Here is a 19,287-nt window from a genome sequence, read left to right as displayed (position 1 = left end):
GAGGGTTTTAATTTTTATTAAGCAGTGATTAAATGGATCGATTATTGCCGTGCGTAGACTCAGATCAACTCCTTGCAATCTAATTAGTCAGCACTGGCCTGATAGACCCTTTCTGCTGCCTCTGCAAGCCGGCTCAACACTAATTATAGTGATGCTGTGGGAGTTGGGAATGCTTAAACAAAATGTGAGCTGCAGTAACTTCAGCCCGGTGTTGTGAAAAACAGGATACGGCTCGTCCGCTGCCGCCAGATCACAGGAGCAGCACACAGTGTTTATAGTGAGCCTCAGCTTTCGGGCTCGATGCAGCTCCCACGGTGGCCTTGGGGGGTTTTAAGAGTTGTTTTCTCCCTTTTTCACTTGCAGACTTTCACTTTCACGAAGGCTGGGAGGAATCTTCAGGGCAAAGCAGGATTACAGAGCCCCAGGCTGACATCAAAATGTGTTTCTCGCAGCTTGTTGGGGAGCTGGTTAATGTATTCAATATAATACGCAGGAAGTTTGGATAAAATAGAGAATTAAAGTGTAGGCAGGGAGAATCTTGGAGATTTATCAGATAAGTCAGGAGTTTATCCCTTCCTGCTGTTAAATCCACCTTAGCTCAAGCCTATGTCCCAGCCTTCCTCAGTGCATGAGTGCTGTGAGGGCTCATGAGATGAGGGTGATCTTCCTTGGATGAGGCATTAAAAAACCAAGATTCCCACCCAAACCCCCAATTTTCAGAGTCTCCTGTTGCAAAGCCACCTTTCACAGGCAGCTTAAGCTCCAGAGAAGCATGGCCAAGGCTGTGGATGTGTGTCCTCACTCCCTTCCCACGAGCGTGGTCACCAGCAGCAGAGGAACGTGGATGAGATGCTGGCTTAGCACAGGTGCTGAGTGCTGGCTGCTTTCTCCAGGTGCTTTGTCACTGCAGGGATGAAACTATTTTCAGGAGCCTCAGTGTGATGGGAGGGCTAATGCTGATTTCTCTGGGGATTTGAGGGTGTGTTGAGGAGGAGGGGGGATATAAAATGATTTTCAGGGGAGCAGCAAGGAATCTGATAAAACAGAAACATTAATTTTTGGCATGTGCATCGCTGGCATCAGCTCTGGCAGGGGATTTCAGCTCGAAATCTGGACACTTCATCCCTTTGGCTGTTGCTTTCTGGAGCTGTCAAGGGCTCATTTTCATGATAAAGGGATATTGAAGCCCTTGGGAGCTGCTGCAGTAGCACCTTGTGGGGACCCGTTCGCCTCAAGACAGAGCAGTGTCTGCTGTGCCTGTCTGAGCACAGCAGGCACAAAACCATCAGATTTTGGTCCTGCAGCCAATTCCAGCCATCAGCAGATTTGGGAACCCACTTCAGGGGCCATGTTGTGGCTCTGACTGCATCCAGATGACCCCGTGGGTGCTGCTTCAGCCCTAGGCTCAGGGCTGTAAGCTCTGCAAACTTTGCATACAATGATGTAGAGAATGGGCATAAAATTGGGATAAAATGCACCTAAAGATTAAAAAGTGTCAGTGTTTTGTTACACGTCTTCTGGAGAGTGAAAAAGAGCAGAAAAGAGCCCAGTGAAACTCCAGAACTACTTCAGCCCAAATGGGAGGTTCTCACCTTAGGAGCAGTTGAGCCCTTTCAATAGGATATGGGGAAAAGGGGTTTTTCCAAAAAACGCTGTGAATTTGTATGGCCATTTCTTCCCAGAAACCAGAAATGAGGATGAATTCTTTAAGGAGCTGCTTGAAATGAAAAGCAGATGGAGCATGAAGCATCTGCCATAAACCACTGAGACCAAAGGTGATCAGGAATGTGGAATTCCTGGAGCATCTCAGAGCAGTGGTGCATCAGAGCATGAGGGATTTGAACTATCCAAGTATCTGTGCTCCAGACAGCCACATGGGCACCATCAAAGAGCTCTGAATTACAAAGATTCTGGGTTTTGAGTGGTTGGAGTCTCTAAATCCTCAATCTGAGAAGCATCCCAGGGTTTGGGGTTAGACAGATAAACCCATCAAGGGCAGGGTGATAAATAATGAGGTTTTTGTAGGACCAGCAAATCTTGGGCCAGTTGGAGTTTTGTGGGATTGGTGTTCTTCACACACTGCACAAATTATCCTTAAAGGAATAGTCTTTCTCTGTTACTTTTTTTTCCCCCTTTTACTCCAGATTAGGAACTCGTCGACTTTGTTTTGTGGCAAAGTCTTGTGCATTTTACTGAATGTCCAAGGATCAAGGAAGAGTTTTCTGAACTTTTGCTTCAGGATTTTAGTGATAAAGATGGCTTGTAATAGATGTCTTCCAGCAGGAGCATCTGAAGATGAATAACTGGGTTATGCTGAGCCTGAGAACACCTGTAGTTTTCCTTTAAACTGGAATTTACTCCATTTGGCATGTGACTGTCACCTTTGTGTGTAGGACTCTATCTTAAAAAACAGAGTGACTCAACTTCATCCTGATCCTGTCAAATAGGCTCAAAGCACTTGTGTGTCATTTTTATTACCCTTTAAGACTCAAACTGTAGGAGCTTCGAGAAATTTCTTTATGTTGAGGCTGGTTTGAATGAAGGAGGGGATTCTGCCTGGACTCAGATACAAGATTTCTGAAGCTCCTAAAATTGCTGTCCTCATTCTTCAGCATTATTTTCTGGTACAACCCAGAGAACAAACACAAATGCAGTGCCTGAAGTGCCCAGTGGGAAATTTGAGGTGCCTGAGATTTTTATGGTGAGCTTTGATGCTGTGTTCTTACATAATCCATATCCCTTCACCTCCTGGGGAGGGAAAACAAAGGCAAAAGCAGAGGACTGAGGCTTATTCTCTTTCTCCCTGTTTTTCTGGGCCTTTGTCTTTGGTACATGGCTGTGGTAGGTGGGTAGTTCAGCTGGAAGTGTGGATTTCTCCCTGTCCTTGGTCCTGCAGAGGGTCCCTAACCAGCTCCTGAGGTCTGCTGGCAGCATCCTTGGGATTTACTGTGGTGTTTTGCAGGAGGGAGATCCCCAAAGCTCCCTGCAGTGTGGGCATGCTTGGATGGAAGGCTTGAAAACATTGGAAAAATGGGATTTGAAAGAGAGCTTCTGTCTCACTGGCTGTCTAAGGGAGCTCAGAGCTTAAACCTTGATCTGAACCCAGAGCTGAAACGTTGACCATGGATTGGCTTTGACATGTGCCAAATCCTCATCAGCTTTCCTGCCTTGGCCACCTTGTCTGGCAGGATTGCATTCCTGAGGAAGGAGGGGGAATACAGGGGTTGCAGAGAGGCTTTTCCCGTTCTTTTCCATGTCTCTCCCTCCCTAGATCAGATATGAGGGAGCTTCTGCATCACTCTGCAGCCTTCATCCCTAAATATCACCTGGGTACCAAAGTTTAACATCCTGAACTTGTCATGATTCCCCGAAACATCCAGCCTGGGTTGCTTTGGGGTCTCTTTGTGTCAGTGGTGGATGGGAATGTTCTAAAAATGCAGAAAAGCATCGTGTTTTGTCTGTGGATATTTCCTTCCAAGAGACCCAGGATTTCCTGGGAAGTGGGCTGAAGGAAGCAGGATGGGAAGGGAAAGGCCTGAGCCTTGATCTGATTTTTCATGCCTCTCAGCTCTCTGCATATGCTTGGCTTCTGCTCCAAACTCCTGGAGTGGATTTCCTTTTCCAGTTAAGTTCTTAGTCCCACTCGTTCCATGATTTGCTCTTCACAGGACTTCAAGGAAGCTTCATCTCCACAACATTGGGCAGAGTCCAGCAGCCATCCCATAAAGGAAAGCCCAGCTTGAGGGCATTAGGAGAAGCTTGTAATTCTGGGTTTTACAGTGTTTTTAGTATTAAAAAGCAATTTTTTTTTTTAAATTAGGGCTTTCATAGACTCATCCTTGCTGCTGAGCTCCAGGTCAGTGTAATTAAACTTTCTTTGCGTGGGATATTTCAGAGAATTGGGAAGGAACATTAACAGCCAGTTCAGAGAATGTCCATCATTTGTGATTTTGATTTAGTAAATGTACAATTAGTGCACTTAAGGAGCTGTAAACCCAGTTTGTGGCGCTGCTGGTCGTTAGCTTACTGCTGTGGAATCCCAAGCAAAGTGAGGCCAGAATTGCTGCTGTTTCCCCTGAAACTGTAACCTTGTCTGTACAAACTGTGCCTTCTCAGAAATCCAGACAGGTAAAATGGAACTGTCACGCTGATGAACATAATTGCTTCCCATTCCAGCGGGTGGCTGTGCCTCAATTTCAGGGGATTGCTCCTGTAACAGTCAGCTACTCACATTCCACAGCTGGACCGAGAGTTGATTTGCTGCTATGAATTTACATGGTGCAGGTGGAGTGACACCTTTGTCAGTGGCTTTATGAGCCTGTCACAGATGAAATGCCATCATAAAGCAGCCCACCTTCTTCTGAATGAAGCCATGGGCTGCAAAACATCCTGAAAATGCTCGCCAGATGTTGGCTTTAAAAAGGCAGAAAGGTAAATTGTGGTTAATGCTGGATTTCAGTGTCTGTGGCAGGCGGATCTGTACAAGGAGAGGCAGTGTTTGGTCATGACTGCAATTAAAGAGTGAGCAATCAGCTTGGGGAAGGAGTGTGTTTCATCTGGTGTAATTATTGTCTCCATTACAAAGTGAATTTTGCTGCCCACCAGAAGGATTCTTGATCCTAGAATCTTACCTGGATGATTATGAATTAAAGAAAGTGCTGGAAGTCTTGGACCCAGCCATTATGAATCACAGAATCATTGAAGCTGGAAAAAACCTCCAAGATTGAGTCCAAGCTGTGCCCAATCCCCACCTTGTCACCCAGCCCAGAGCACTGAGTGCCACCTCCAGTCCTTCCTTGGACACCTCCAGAGATGGGCACTCACTGCCTCCCTGGGCAGCCCATTCCAGTGTTTAACAACCCTTTCCATGAGGAAATTCCTCCTGATGTCCTACTGAACCTCCCCTGGTACAGCTTGAGGCCAAGTCTTTACGTGGCATAAGGAGCTCCATGACCAGCAAGGGCTCCTTTGCCAGGACTGAGACTGAAAATGAGCTTTTGTGATGCCCTTCAAGGCTTCCTCCTTCTGCCCTCTCATCCTACTGTTTAACTACCTGAACCAAACAGGTATTATTTGCTTCTCTTGACCTGGTTGAACTTTCAGAAATTATTTCAGAGCTTCCAGGCATTTTTGCCCGTGACCTTTCATATTGGAAGGACTCCCTTGCCCAAAAAGCAGTATTTTGGAGTGACAGAGAATCCTCTGAACCAGGGTGTGGCTGTGTCTATTTATGGAACCACCCCTCAGTCCTGTTTGTCCTGCCAAATCCTTCCTTTTCTCTAAAGGTCTCAGGCAGTTTGGAGTGTGAGGTAGGAGCCTGCAGCTATTGGACTCGGGATCATGGGAAGTCTTCATCTGTGAGAATTAAATTCCAGGCCCTTTGGGTTGCCAGGAGTGGTCAGGAATGTGACCTGTGGTTTCTGAATCTTCCCAATAAATTGAAAGGAATTTGCCTGGGAACAGCTGGTCCGATGACTCCCGAAAGGTCAAGCTCATATTTGCATGCTTGAGATGTCTCTTGTCGGGTTTTAGCCTGGAGTTTGAGGATGCTGAGCCTCAGAAGTGCTGTTTGTGTCTGTTCCTCTCCTGTCTGCAAGCAGGCAGCTCACAAGGTGTCCTTTATTCGGTGGCTGCCTGTCCATTACACATCACCTTTGATTTCTGGGTTTTTACATCCTCCTCCCATCCTTATCTCTGCCCTGCAAATGGTGCAGAAAGCAGATGTTAGATAAGATCCCAAAGTCATTGAGAGATTTTTGTTCTTTTCATTGCAGTGATAGAGATTTTCAGTGTGGCACCAATAACCTCTAAAGCCAAGCCCTCCCTTATCTGATCCAACTCATTGGATTTTACCTCTCTCAGCAAGGGACTGATGCTGCAAAAGCTTAGGTCGGTGTTTGGGAACTCGGGGCAGGTGGCTGTGTGGGAATTCTCCGCTCTGGAGCCTTCCAGAAGGGGAATTGGGCAGCTCCAAGCTCTTCCAGCTGTCTGAGAGGAAGAGCACCATCAAGGATGGTGGCACAGGCAGGCTGAAGGCTGAGGAGACTTTCTCCAGTGCGTCCTTTCTGTTCTGTGGAAAAACTTGTGTTCTCCTGGAGCAATATCAGCTGTTGTCATCTCATCCTTTCTCCTGTGCATCCCCAGTGAGCTCATATCACACATCAGCCTGAAAACAGGAAAGGGAAGGGAAGCTACTTCAGAGGCTCTTAAATTCATATTCTGACACTTTAATTCTCTTTCTGGCTGCTTTGTGTTTTGGCCTGGTGTGTTTTTTCCGATGGAGACAAGAGGGGTGAGTGGATGGAAAGAGAGAGGCTGTTCTTCCAGCAGGGCCTGTTAAAGCAAATCTCAGTGTAGCCATTCCTGACCTCTGGGGCTGTTTGTTTTTGTGTCCTGCTGCCACTTTTTGGCTCAGGGTGGCATATTATTGATTCAAACCTACAGCCTTAGGCTTCTGTCTAGGGAAAAATGAAGTGCTTCACCTTTTCCTGCCCAAGACAAGAGATCATCATGAAGCTCATTCGGGGGACAGTGCAGAATATCTGAAGTTGATATGGAAAAGGCAGGGGGTGGGCATTTGTGAACCCTAAGCTTACAGTTTCTGCCTTGATCCTCTTCCAAGCTTTGGGGAATGGCAAAACTGAGCAAAAGGCTTCTTGTGTTTCCTGTTTTGATGATGTCAGAAATGTCTGGGGGCAGTTTTGGTGCTACTTCTGGTCCCAGGTGAACAAAAGCGTGGCTGTGAGAAATCAGATGTTAACAATTCCGTTACATGTTCGAAGTGGGGACTGAATTTCTACTTTTTCTCAACGTGAAAAGAACTGATGGTGCCTGTGGCTGATGTGAGGAGGCTTTCAGTGCTTTACCAACATGATTTGTGTTGTGGTTTGCCCCAGGTATTATTGGGAACAACAAAGCGATAGGAAAATACATCACAACTATGATCTTTCTGTACTTTGCCTGCCTCCTTCCATCCATTGCCTTCGGGTCCCTCAATGATGAAAATACCCGAGGAGCTATTGGTGAGTTCATCTCTTCTGTGCTTCTTAAATTTACTTTGTGCATCTGATTTTGTGCATTTGATTCCACGTATTCCAAATGTAGTTCTGGGCACAGAAAATTCTGATAGTTTTTATTTATGGGGGGAAAACAAACCCAAAACCACGACTGAAAGATACTTTTTCTAATTAAGTTCATGACTTTTATAGAAAACCAGAAAAAATGAACACTGCTTTGGGTTGTGTCATCTGACTTGGACTGATACTGATGTATGCTACTGTATTTTTGAATTATGCTGACTTAATGTAATTATTTGCACATTTTTCCTGGTACAAACTCCTGTGCTTTTGACCTGGATTTGATTGCCTATATTCAAACCCCCAGGACAGAGAGCTAAACATCATCCTTTCTCCCAGCTGTAGAAGTAGTTCATGCTGCTGTCACTGTTCAAATCCTGCCCTGAAGGCCTCCACAAACACTGGTTATGTCTTATAGCTGTTTAAAATAAAATAAATATATTTAAAATGTATATATAAAACATAACAATACACAGAAAAAATCCCAGAGTCCACCAATTAGCTGAACATCTGGAAGCCTAAACTGTGGGTACAAATAAAGGCTCACTTTTTGATTTCACAGTGTTACCTCTGTACCCTTGAAAACATTTCTCTTACTCCTAAGTGGTTGGTTTCTCTGCCCTGTGAATGCTCCTGGAGCAGGGAGGGATTGACCCAAATCCCTGGTTTTGTTTCCATCCTCCCCAATTCCAGATGTGCGGAAGACAATCTTCGGGCAGTGCATTGGAGGGCTGCTCTACGCCCTCTTCTCGGGGCAGCCCCTCGTTGTGCTCCTGACCACAGCTCCCTTGGCCCTCTACATCAATGGTGAGTCTGCTACAGGTTTGCACCAGGGGATTGAGGGGTTGCAACTTCCTGTGAGAGCTTTGCAGTCCTGGCAGAGCTTGAGTTGTATTTGTTAGATAAATGGATATTTCAGGGCTGCTATCAGGGAAAGGTTCTCCCCCCAGAGAGTGGTGGGGTGCTGGAACAGGCTCCCCAGGGAAGTGACAGGGCACAAAGCCAAGGAACGCTTGGACAAGGCTCTCAGACACATCGTGAGGTTGTTGGGGTGTCCTGTGCAGGGCCAGGAGTTGGATCGATGATCCTGGTGGGGCCCTTCCAGTTCGGGATGTTCTGGGATTCTCCAAAACCTGAATCAAATTCCTCCCCTTTCCATCACCATCAGAATCAAAATATCTTGAGTTAGAAGGGACCCACAGGGATCATCGAGACCAACCCCTGGTTTACTTCAAGTTGTTTTTCTAAAGAAATCATTTTGCAGTGAAAAAACTTCATGAAAATAAGCATTTCTTCAGCTTCAGTGAGAAAATCTTGGTTTTCTCATGTGGCTGCACTTAACCAGCTTGTGACTAAGTTTTTTTTTGGGTTAGTTTGTTGAGGGTTTTTTTTTAAATTGATGTTTTAAAGTGTGATCAGCAGCTTTTCAGGTACTACAAGCTGGTCTTAGTGAAAGAGAGTCAAGCAAGGGAACAAGCTCAGTGTAGGGATAATCAGAGGATGGGCTATGACCAGCTGGAAAGAGCAGCTAGGAGACCCCTTGCTCAACAGCATCTCAAAGTATCAGCAAGAGCAAATTCCAACAGTTTTTGTGACCTCAATCCATAGGAAAAATGCTTTGAGCAGGGGGGGAGAATATTTTTCCAAGTGTCTCTCCCCATTTCTAGTGATGGAAGGGGAGAACAGTTTGTGTTGATCCTGTGTCCCTCTGGAAGTGCAGGAATATGGATTTAATGGTATCTGTAATAAATGTGTTGGGGTGAAGTCTTGAAATGGGTTCTTTTTGGCACGGAGCAGATGGGAATCACTGGGTGGCAGTGACAGGAGTTGATTGTGACACGTGAATGCTTCACTTTTGCAGTCATCCGAGGAATCTGTGACGACTACAACTTGGATTTCAGCGCTTTCTATGCCTGGATTGGGCTGTGGAACAGCTTTTTCCTTGTGATCTACTCCCTCTTTAATTTCAGCCTTCTGATGAAGCTCTTTAAAAGGTAGCTATTTGCAAGAAGTCGTATTTTGATCTGATTGTTCTTCAAATGAAAAAATTACACATTCCACAAGCTCCTTAATTACAAACTTGCTGCAAAATGTGTTTTGTGAGATGAGGCAAGTATCATTTTGGTTTATTGTTCCAGCTTGAAAGAAGTTCTCTGATTGGCTGGGTTTTGTTTCTAAGTTGGAGCCTAACTCAAATTGGTATATTTTCATGTAAATTGATGAACATGCTGCTTTTTCTTTGAACAGAGTTGAATGCAGCGCTGTTAATTCCTGGGCTTTTTCCACAGGTCAACAGAAGAAATAATTGCACTTTTTATATCCATCACATTTGTGCTCGATGCCATCAAAGGCATTATTAAAGGTAAGTCTTGCAACAGTGTTTTTCAGAGCAGATCTCTGCTTTGCTGCCTTGTCAAAAGCAAGCACAGGGCTGCAAAAACGTGTGATGTTTGCTTGTTCGGTGTTCGTTCAAAGTCCCCAGGGGAAAAAAGAAAATCAGTGTGTGAGATGGAAGCAGCTCTTTGTCAGCAGTTTACCTGGGTGTGCAGAATTTTCAGCAGCTCTAATTTCAGTTGGTTGAGACAGAATTGGTTTCTAAATTTTCACCAGATGGGCAAAGCATGACGTTACTGATGTGAGAGCCTTCTCCTGATACCAGGCTGCTTTTCATGGTCCTGGCAAAAAAAAGAGTCCAATTTAAATGCAGTGTATGTAGTCCTTTTTCCTTGACATGTTGTCCAAACTCTGTGGAGGGGAGTTGAAAGGTGGGTTGAGATTTCCTGGTTTTCCCTGAGCTCTGAGACATTTCTTTAATGGCAGTACAAGGACTGCAGTGCCTCCAACACGTTCCTGAAGCTCCTCTGCCCTTTCCAGCCACTTGGTTTTCCTATTTCTGGGTTAAACTCTAAATCTCAGTGAAGAGCCTTGGGGTTTACAAATTCCTCTGACACTTCTCTCCCTCCCCACCAGGACTGGTAGGAGGTGTTTGAGAAGGTGAATCATGGTAGCAGAAATACCTTGTGAGTGGCAGCCTTTCTGTTCATCCCAGTGAGGAATTGGCCAATACCCCATTCCTTGATTTTTATGACCTGTTGTCCAACATCCCAAAGTTTGGGCCATCCTTTGAAATCCTTCAGGATATACCCAAGCACACTCCTTGTTTTTCAGACACTCAAGCTTGCAGGGGAATGCTTTCCAAGAGATTTGACACTGCAGAGCAATTTGAAGTGAGACACTTTCTCACTTCACTGGGAATCCTTGATTTGCCTTGTGTGCTTTGATTGTGCAATCAGAGGGGTTTTTCCCTCTGCAGATCACCTGCATCTTTTAAATATCCTGCTTAGAGCTTGGTGAGGGAGAAGCTGTTCTGGGATAGTCATTGACTCTGTGGCTGTGAGCTTTGCTCAGTGGCCCTGTCCTGGGGGCGTGGGACAGTCTCCTTGTGGCACTCAGGTGGTCCTCAACAGAACATTCAGCTGCTCTGTAAAAATCAGCAAATACTCACAAAGTTTTTGTAGCTCAGAGCTGATCTCCCATAGCAGGGGTGTGGGGTGCAGGTCAAAAGTGCAGGAAGCATCCATGTCTGCCAGAGTTTCAGGAATATGGCAGTAAATCCTTGGAGTATTGCAGTGGGAGCAGGAGAAGATCCTGTAAGACAAGGGGCAGTGGCCTTACTGACAGAAACCAGGTTACAATTGGATATTAGGGAGAAATTCTTCCCTCAGAGGGTGGGGAGGCCCTGGCACAGGGTGCCCAGAGAAGCTGTGGCTGCCCCTGGATCCCTGGAAGTGTCCAAGGCCAGGTTGGACAGAGCTTGGATCCACCTGGGCTAGTGGAAGGTGTCCCTGCCCATGGCAGGGGCTGGAATGAGATGATCTTTAAGGTCCCTTCAACCCAAACCATTCTGTGATTTTAGGTGTGATGAGAGAACCAGTTGAGTTCTCTTTGTACTGTGAAGGGATGAATTTATAGGAATGATGGTAATAAAGTCACACCAACACTCCTTTGCCAGCTCATGTTGGTTCAGCTGCATTTGGGAGCATTCAGGGCATCCACAGATGGGACCAAAGCTGTTTCCAGATGCAGGAGGGCACCGGTGCTGGCAGGCACAGCCTTTATCCTAAACTCTCTTAGAGCCCATATTTAAAAACACAACACCAGTGCAACTCATGGCCACAGGCTCATCTTTGTTCCTCCCCTCCTGTTTTCGAGGAGGTGATGGTTTGCTGCTGCCACCTCCTCCTCCCACTCAAAATTTCGGTTGAGCAGTTCAGGAGGAAGTGAAAGCTGTTTTTTCCTCCATGCTGTTTAAAAGCCTCCTGGTAATGCCTTATCCAGCTGGCAGCAACTCTGGGCTTCCTGAGTGCCAGGGGACAATGCCACCGCTGCCCAGATGTTTTCCCAGCCTGTTCATAGCCGTGATTTTTTGCAAGGTACACATGCAGGAAAGGAGGGGGAGGGACCTGCCCTGCAGAGGAACCAAAACCCTGAGCGTTCGCGCTGTCCCGGTGACACTTTGTTTTTGCTGCCTGGCCTGGCCACCGAGGCTGTGTTTGTTTGATCTTGACATCTGCACTGGGCAGGAAATGGTGGTGAGCCAGGCAGAGGAAAACAAAGCCAGCTCGTGTTGTTGGAGGCTGGAGAAGGGCTCAGCCTCAGCCAGGGCACCGCCAGTTCCACTGCTCTCTCTGAATGTTGGCAGTGAGGTTCACTGAGCTCTGGGGTGAAAACAAACTCTAAATGCTCAGGAATCAAATCCTTCCCAGCAAGGTGGTATGGGATAAAGGTCTCCACTGTCCATCTTGGTGTATTCTCATTACTTTAATTAAAATACAAGAGTAAAGCAAGGTTTTTTCCTCTATCCAGGAGGGGCTGGAGCAATCCTGCCTGGTTTGGTGCATATAAATTGAATTGCAGCCTCAGAGATGGAGCGTGCAGCGATGTAGTCAAGCTGAGCACAGGGCACCAAAGATCAGCCCTAAATACATTATTGCAATATAACCCAGCCCTAAATATGTTACTGTGATACAGCCATGTGTGGGAGCTTGAGAAAATCTGCGAGACACAAAACAAAGTCACTTGTTTCTTACTCATTGCAGTCCAGATCTTAATCCAGAGGAATGCAAATACATTCTGCACAGTTCCCAGGTGGTTTGTGCTGCTGGTTTCACAGCTGTGTCTCTAGGACTCAGTAGCACTTAAGGTGAGCAGGCTTTTCCCCCTGGCCAGCTGTGGATTCCCAGGAAATGCTGCCAGAATCATTTTTGTCAGGACAAAAGCGTCCTTTGGCATTCAGAGCTGGAAAGTGCAAATCCTCCCACAGCCTGTTCTATGCCAGGCTGTGGGTCCTGGCAGTGCCCTGGGCCCCATTTACCTGTTTGCAGAGCAGGTGTGTGTGCCCTGCCAGGGCTGAGGCAGCTGGAGCACGGAGGGAGGAAATAAAGGAGAGCAGAGCCTCTTCCGTAGCATGCCATAGGGAACACGTGGCGCTAACCGGGGTCAGGGTGGGATTGCTCCTCGCTGGGGGAACCTTTCTGCTGCTTTAAGGGGATCTCCTCACTCCTGGCTGCTCTTGGTGCAGTTTGAGAGGTTAAATTTTGAGCTGTAAACCTTCTGTGCTGTCTGAATTTATGTACAGATGTGCTGAATGTGAGGCAGTCTTGTCTCTTGTGGCCTACGTGCCACGCTGCCCTCATCCACTTGTGGAATGCCCAGACTCCTTTTAAATCACCTTTAAATCCTTTTAAAGATGATATAAGAAAGATCATTACTGCATTTAAAATGGCTTCATGGCTGAACTCAGGACATTTTACACTGAGGTGAGCTCCAAACCAGCAGTAACACAACCTGGGCTTCGGCCACTCAAGGTGGTTGCAAATACCAGTTGGGCTGCACAAGGATGTACAAAGTTTGTTTTCAAATATTTAGAATTAATTTGTCTTCCCTGCTTTCCCTGTGGCCGCTGCAGATGGAAAAGCTGAAATGTTTGAGGCTTTCAGAACCTGGATTATTATTTGAGGGTGGGGGAAATGTTAGGAGGTGCATCAGAACCTAAGCTGCAGGTGGCTGTGTTTCTGTCTAGAGAGGGTGGTCTTGCCCTGAAGTTCTCTGTGTAAAGTTTGAAGGGGTATTTGGACTGAAATGAAGGAAGGTAGAGGGACTGCAAAGCTCTGGCGCGGTGGTTTCCATCCTCCTGTATTTCCCAGGGAAATTGTGGATGCTGCATGTTGCCATCTGAGCAGATACTGTGGGAAAGCCCAATTCCCATCTCCTGGTTTTACTTCCTCCTTGTGACTCCTCAGGCTGTTGTTCCCCAAAGAGGTTAAATGATCCCAAAACCGTATTTATACACTTGGAGCCAGCCAGTGCCATAGAAATGGGAACACAGTAAATGCTCAAGAGCAAGAGGGTCTTTACAGCTGTCCATTCCTTGTATCGATGCCTTTAAGCTGATCTAAAACATTTATGGACAGTCCCAGGGGCTTCACGGGGTGTTTTGCTCGTGCAGGTTTACTTCTGGTGCTCTGTAACTCTAATTTGCATTGTAAATTCAAATGTTCTGCCAGGTTTTGCACATCAGCAACACTTATCTCTAAAATCTGGACTAGCCTTGGAAGAAAAGTAATTACTGTACACTGTGTAATCCACTTAAGGATCTGTGCAGCCTGGCTGCTCTCAGTGTTTCCAGAGAACCCTGATGGAATTTGTTTGCCAGGCTGCTGAAAGCAGGTGTCTATATAGAAATATTTATATGTATATCTAAGAGCAGTGCTTCCAGTGTTGGGAACAAAACCACATAATTAGCCCTGGAAGTCCTTACAGTGTTGCTTTATGGATTCATTTAACTCTTAGCTGTTAAAATAAGTGAAAAAATCAATTTATGAAGCGCTGGCTTCCTGAGAGCGACAGCTCTGATTTCTTTCTGCTGGGTTGAGAAGCAGAGCTAGAAACCAGGTGAAGCAGAACATTAATGCTGCATGATCAAGCAAAAAACCCACTTTGTTTTACTTGCTTTGATTGTCACACTCCTCTGCTAACGCTTGCCTGTTGGTTGTTTGTGCAGTTTTTAAGAAATATTACCACCACGGGCACACAGGAGACAGTTACTCGGGAAAAACACGGGCTGATGCTATCCCAGGCCTCAGCATCAACACCACCTTCTTGATGAACTCCTCAGTGAGCGAGAACCAGACCTGCCCTCATGATGGGCACTATGGGCGTGAGACCGCTGTCCTCAGCCTCATGCTGATGTTGGGAACCCTTTGGCTCGGCCACACGCTCTATCAGTTTAAGAAAAGGTGAGTTCTTTGGAGCTCAGACTGCTGATTATTTCATGTTCCCTGTGAGGGAATCATTAACAGCTCAGATCTTAATTCTGCAACCCAGGAAAATCAGATGGAAGCCAAAGGCAGAGATGAACTTGGCAGAGCCACCTGGAAATATTCCCAGCAGGACAAAATGTTCGCTCAGTGGATGATGCCCTTCCCTCTTGTGAGGTTTGGCCTCACAAATGACTTCCCAAAAAAGCTTTGGGCTCCCAATTCACGTTGGGACCCCTGTAACTCCCTCCAAACAGGCATTGAACCGCTTTGCTGGGCAGAAATTCCTGATGGTGCAGGAAGGTCTAAGGGGAATGTACCTTCAGTGTGCTCTTGGGAGTCAAACACCAGCTCTAATTTGGGGTTTGCTCCTATTGCTCTTAAAACTCTTCCTTTGAAATGCAGGAAGCAATTAAAGTGGAAATGAGAACAAATTGGTGCTTGAAGGCCTTTTTTTTTTCTAGTTTGCATCTTATTTTCTTGTTTCTTTGTGTTTTGCTTATGCATTCATCGCCCTTCAAAGGCCATAGGTTCCAGAAGATTTAAAGCTGAATGAAAGACTAATTCTTCACTCCAAGTATCTCCTTAGCAGTGCAAGATGGGACTGAATTTTCACTTGTTCAAGCATTAATGTTGTCTGGATTGAGTGGTTGTCCTGACAGTGGGGTGTTGATGGGAATTTTTTGTCTTTTTTGCAGCCCATATTTGCATGCGAGGGTACGCGAAATCCTGTCCGACTGTGCCTTACCCATTTCAGTCCTGACCTTCTCTGTTGTGGGTTCCTATATCTTCAAGGAAATTGAAAGTAAGTTCTGTTTTTTTTCTCTGGAGTACTAGGGCTTATGAAAGAGAGAAGTGAAATCCTAGAAGGGTTTTGCTAAAAAATGAAGTTCTTCCGTATAATTTCACAAATACTGCATGTGCCTCCCACCAAGAGCTCAGATTTCCTCACCATTAGACTTGTGTCATTCAAAACCCTGATCAAATGAGGCTGGGGCAAGAAAAATTATCCAGATGTGCCTTTTCAATGAGTTTGAGGTGTGTGTCACAATAGGGGAGATGAACAATTCCTGGCGATGAACAAAGGGCAGAGTAATCAGCAGGCAGGAAGGGTTGTTGCCAGTCATATCAACATGGAGTTGGTCATCCCAGTTTATCCTCTTTGTGTCCAGTTTGTTTTCCTAATTTAGGTGAAATGGTGCAGAGCATCTGGGCAACTCTAAGTTACACAAGGAAATCTAAAAACGAGACACCATTCATTGGCCAGATAGATCAACTTTTCCATATCAGGAAGCGATCATGGGGACAGGAATTGCATTGTCCTGCAGTGACGTGAGCGGGTGATGTGAGGAAATGTATGGAAACAAATAAGAAATGGCTTTTTTTTTTTTAATTGGGATGGCCATTCCATCCAGTTGGATTGCAAAATGATGCGTGGCCATGTGTGATTTATCCCTAGCCATGGATTGCTTCCAGTGGCAGCAGAGGTTTGATTTAGATTTTATACTAAAATGCCTTGCACAGCTTGTTGGACATGAGGAGGTTTTCAAATTCCTCTGTGGGTTGATGAACTGAGCATTATGGTGCTGGTTAGAAATAAGGTTTCCTCATCTAAAAACACCTCGCATCTGTGGAAAACAAGTTTCCCTCTTTTGTTTTCCTCAAATATCTGTAATGCCTTGCTAGGACTAGCAGTGATCTGTCCCATCAGGATGGCAGCCAAGTCCTAAGTGGATGGAGGAAAAAAATAAATCAAACCAGCCAGATGGACCCATCTTTCATGGCCTCCAGGCTCCCACATGCCAGAACATCACGCCTGCTTTCCTGCTTGCTTCCCAGTAGTTCGTGGTGTGGGTAAAATGTTGATGGTTGGACACGAAGGTGCCTCCTAACATCCTTCCCCTCCTCTTTGCAGTGTCCAAATTTAACTACAATGCCTCTGACAGCTTGTTTGTGCTGGCCCCCGTGCAGTCCCTGTCCATCGGGTCAGTGATGAGTGCCATGGGACTGGGATTTCTCCTCTCCATGCTCTTCTTCATCGAGCAGAACATTGTTGCGTCCCTCACCAACGCCCCGGAGAACAGGTAAGGCCTTTGGTGCTGCTTTTCCCCGTGTTGGAGGGATGTCCCTGGGTTTGTCACCATCACTGCTTGTCCAAAGCTCATCTGAGCATCAGAAAATGTATTCAGGATGTGTTTCTAGGAATTCCTGTTGCCACAGATGGATGTAACTCTGCTGCTTAACTCCTGTCAGTTTTGTGGCAGCGATCCACAACCACAAACCCTCAACGAACTCAATCACCTCAACCTGTTTCTTCTTTACCCTCTGTTCAACGCCATCATCTGTCCCCTAAAACTCCCAAAGCGTTTTTCAGGAAGAGTTTTGAGAGCCAAAAAGTGGTGTAGTGAATGTGAAGTGGATATTTTGTACGGTTTGAGGTCTTTGGATGCACCTCAAGATATTTAGGGAGTGTCTGAGACGTGTGGACACTTGCGCTGCGCTGGCAGTACAGAGAATTTGTTGAAAATGAGGAGTCAATGACCTACATAAATGTTGTAGCACGTTGTGCTGCAGCTGAGCATCAGGAGTGTTTGGAGTAAATTCCAACTGAAAAAAGGTGGAAGTGCAATAAACCAATATGTCCAACGTCTGATAAGGCTCACTTATGTGCAAACTTGAGATGTGGCACTATTAAAATATTCCCTCTGATGGTTTTGTGCCAACTGCAATCAGATGTGATGTCAAGAACAAACGTGGATGACTTTTTTCCAGGGAAACTACCACGTCTCCGAGGATTTTTTGCTAATGTGATGCGTGGGAGGGTTCTCTCCTTGCATAATATCCATTAGCATTCTCCATGTTGTAGCTGGAGTGACACAGCATTAGGAGAGAGGAGACAAGCTCAAATTCAGCTACACTAATTTAGTTTTCTTGACCACCTCTTATCTCTATTATATCCCTTTAAGTGTTGCATAAATCTGTATGTAAGTGGGTCATCTCTTGGCCAATATGAATTTCTTCTAAACTTTTGGTATTTTCCACTAGAATGTCTTTAAGGAATATAAAATATTCTTTGGAGTTTTTCAGGGTGTTTTTCACAGCACCTTGGTACAGGGCTGAGCTGATGCTGATCAGGTAGTGGGGCAGGGATTTTTAGAGGTGGAAAAACTAGGGCTTTACATCATCTGTTTGTGATGCCATCACAACACCTTCCACTATCCCAGGTGGCTCCAATCCCCGTCCAGGCTGGCCTTGGACACTTCCAGGGATCCAGAGGCAGCCACAGCTTCTCTGGGCACCCTGTGCCAGGGCCTCCCCACCCTCACAGGGAGGAATTATTTTCTAATATCCCATCTAAACCTACTCTGTCAGTTTGAGTCCATTCCCCCTTGTCCTGTCTCTCCAGGCCCTTGTAAAGTTTCTCTCTATCTTTCCTGTAGCTCCTTTCAGGTCCTGGAAGGCTGCAATTAGGTCACCCCAAAGCCTTCTCCTCTCCAGGCTGAACAATCTCGATTCTCTCAGCCTTTCCTCACAGCAGAGGTGCTCCATCCCTCTGATCATCTCGGTGCCTTCTCTGGATTCATTCCAACAGGTTGATGTCCTTTAAGCCTTCTGAAAAGAATGGGCAGGACAACAAACAATGACCCTGAGGGTGCTGAAGGTGCCTTTGCTCAGAGAAGGCGGCACGTGAGCAGGGGCCGTGTTTCCAAAGCGTGAGCCAATGCAGGAAACGCGTTTGCAATCCCACCCTTCCTGCCAGCACCTTCCAGAGGCTTTGTAGGGTAGACACCTACCTGACCCGGTCACCCCACGGCCTCCTCAGTCAGTGGAGGGGGGCACTCCCAGTGGGACCAGGCTTTTTGTCCCAAAACTGAGCCCCACCCACGGTTTCTGCTGCCCAAACAATGGCTTTGATCTTCATGTGCTTGGTCAACTCTCCCAGCTCCATGTGCCTCATGTCCATGAGCATCTTGGTTGGCTCCAGATCTGTACTGAGGTGTTGAATGGAGTCTGTTTGGGTGGCACTGACAAATCTAAATGGTGCTCCCTTTCAGCTGATGGTGCCCAGAGAGGATTCAGCTGTCAAGTGCTGCAGCGGCAGAAGTACAGCCTTAGACCTTTCAGTGAGGGTTTAAAGTCTGAGAGCTGAATCCTTCCCCAGCCTTTTTTCTAAACTTTACTCATGATATGTCAGCAGTTGATACCAGATGGGAATATTCAGGAAAGGGGCAGACCTTGCAAAAATTGGCAAGGTTAATGTAGATGTGAGTTCAGTCTCAGTGCTGCTTTCTGCACACTCCTGGCAGAGTGGGTGTGCTCAGCTTCCTCAGTGAAGGCTGTCACATTCCCCATCCTCTAAAAAATGAAACAGGGAGGCTCTGCAGCATTTAATGAACTTAGGAGCAAATCTCCTTGGCTGGCTACCAACCCTTTGGAATGGGTTCCCCAGAGAAGCTGTAGCTGTCCCATCCCTGGAAGTGTCCAAGGACAGGTAGGATGGGGTTTGGAGCAACCCGGGATAGTGGAAGGTGTTGGAACTGGATGATCTTCAAGGTCCCTTCCAACCCAAACCATTCTGTGATTCATTCCGTGATTCTGTGACTACCAAGGAGGAGCTGAAGTTTAATGAATTCCTGTCCCATTTTCTTATCATGCAGTAGCAATTACGTAATTAGGGGATTACTGCAGCATACCAAGCACGTGGTCTGCTCATGGGGAGGGAGAGACATCAGGGTTACAAACAAGAGAGATGAGAAACTTCAGTGTCAGTACTTTGACAACAAATGCTCAGGATTTTATCCGCTCTCTCTGTGGGCTCCGTGAGCAAACACACATGTGGATTTTGTGTAGACCCTGCAATAAATGTAGGAGAAAAATGCTGATGAAGTTTT

General features: G+C 46.2%; 1 protein-coding gene across 5 annotated transcripts in view; it reads left to right on the top strand.

Annotated features, from left to right (window-relative positions):
- Positions 1–19,287, top strand: part of SLC4A11 (solute carrier family 4 member 11) — a 93,910-nt gene that overhangs the window by 61,328 nt on the left and 13,295 nt on the right. For all 5 annotated transcript variants that reach the window (XM_039551014.1, XM_019287297.3, XM_010402123.4 and 2 more), the window contains 7 exons: positions 6,897–7,022; positions 7,770–7,883; positions 8,938–9,070; positions 9,365–9,438; positions 14,140–14,374; positions 15,094–15,200; positions 16,311–16,479. In XM_039551014.1, the coding sequence (XP_039406948.1) occupies positions 6,897–7,022; positions 7,770–7,883; positions 8,938–9,070; positions 9,365–9,438; positions 14,140–14,374; positions 15,094–15,200; positions 16,311–16,479 (958 nt within the window). The remainder of the gene's footprint in view (positions 1–6,896; positions 7,023–7,769; positions 7,884–8,937; positions 9,071–9,364; positions 9,439–14,139; positions 14,375–15,093; positions 15,201–16,310; positions 16,480–19,287) is intronic.

Source organism: Corvus cornix, chromosome 4 (genome assembly GCF_000738735.6).
Source record: "Corvus cornix cornix isolate S_Up_H32 chromosome 4, ASM73873v5, whole genome shotgun sequence".
Classification (NCBI taxonomy): Eukaryota; Metazoa; Chordata; class Aves; order Passeriformes; family Corvidae; genus Corvus; species Corvus cornix.
The sequence above is the reverse complement of the archived record's forward strand: the minus strand, read 5'-3'. Positions and strand labels throughout refer to the sequence as shown.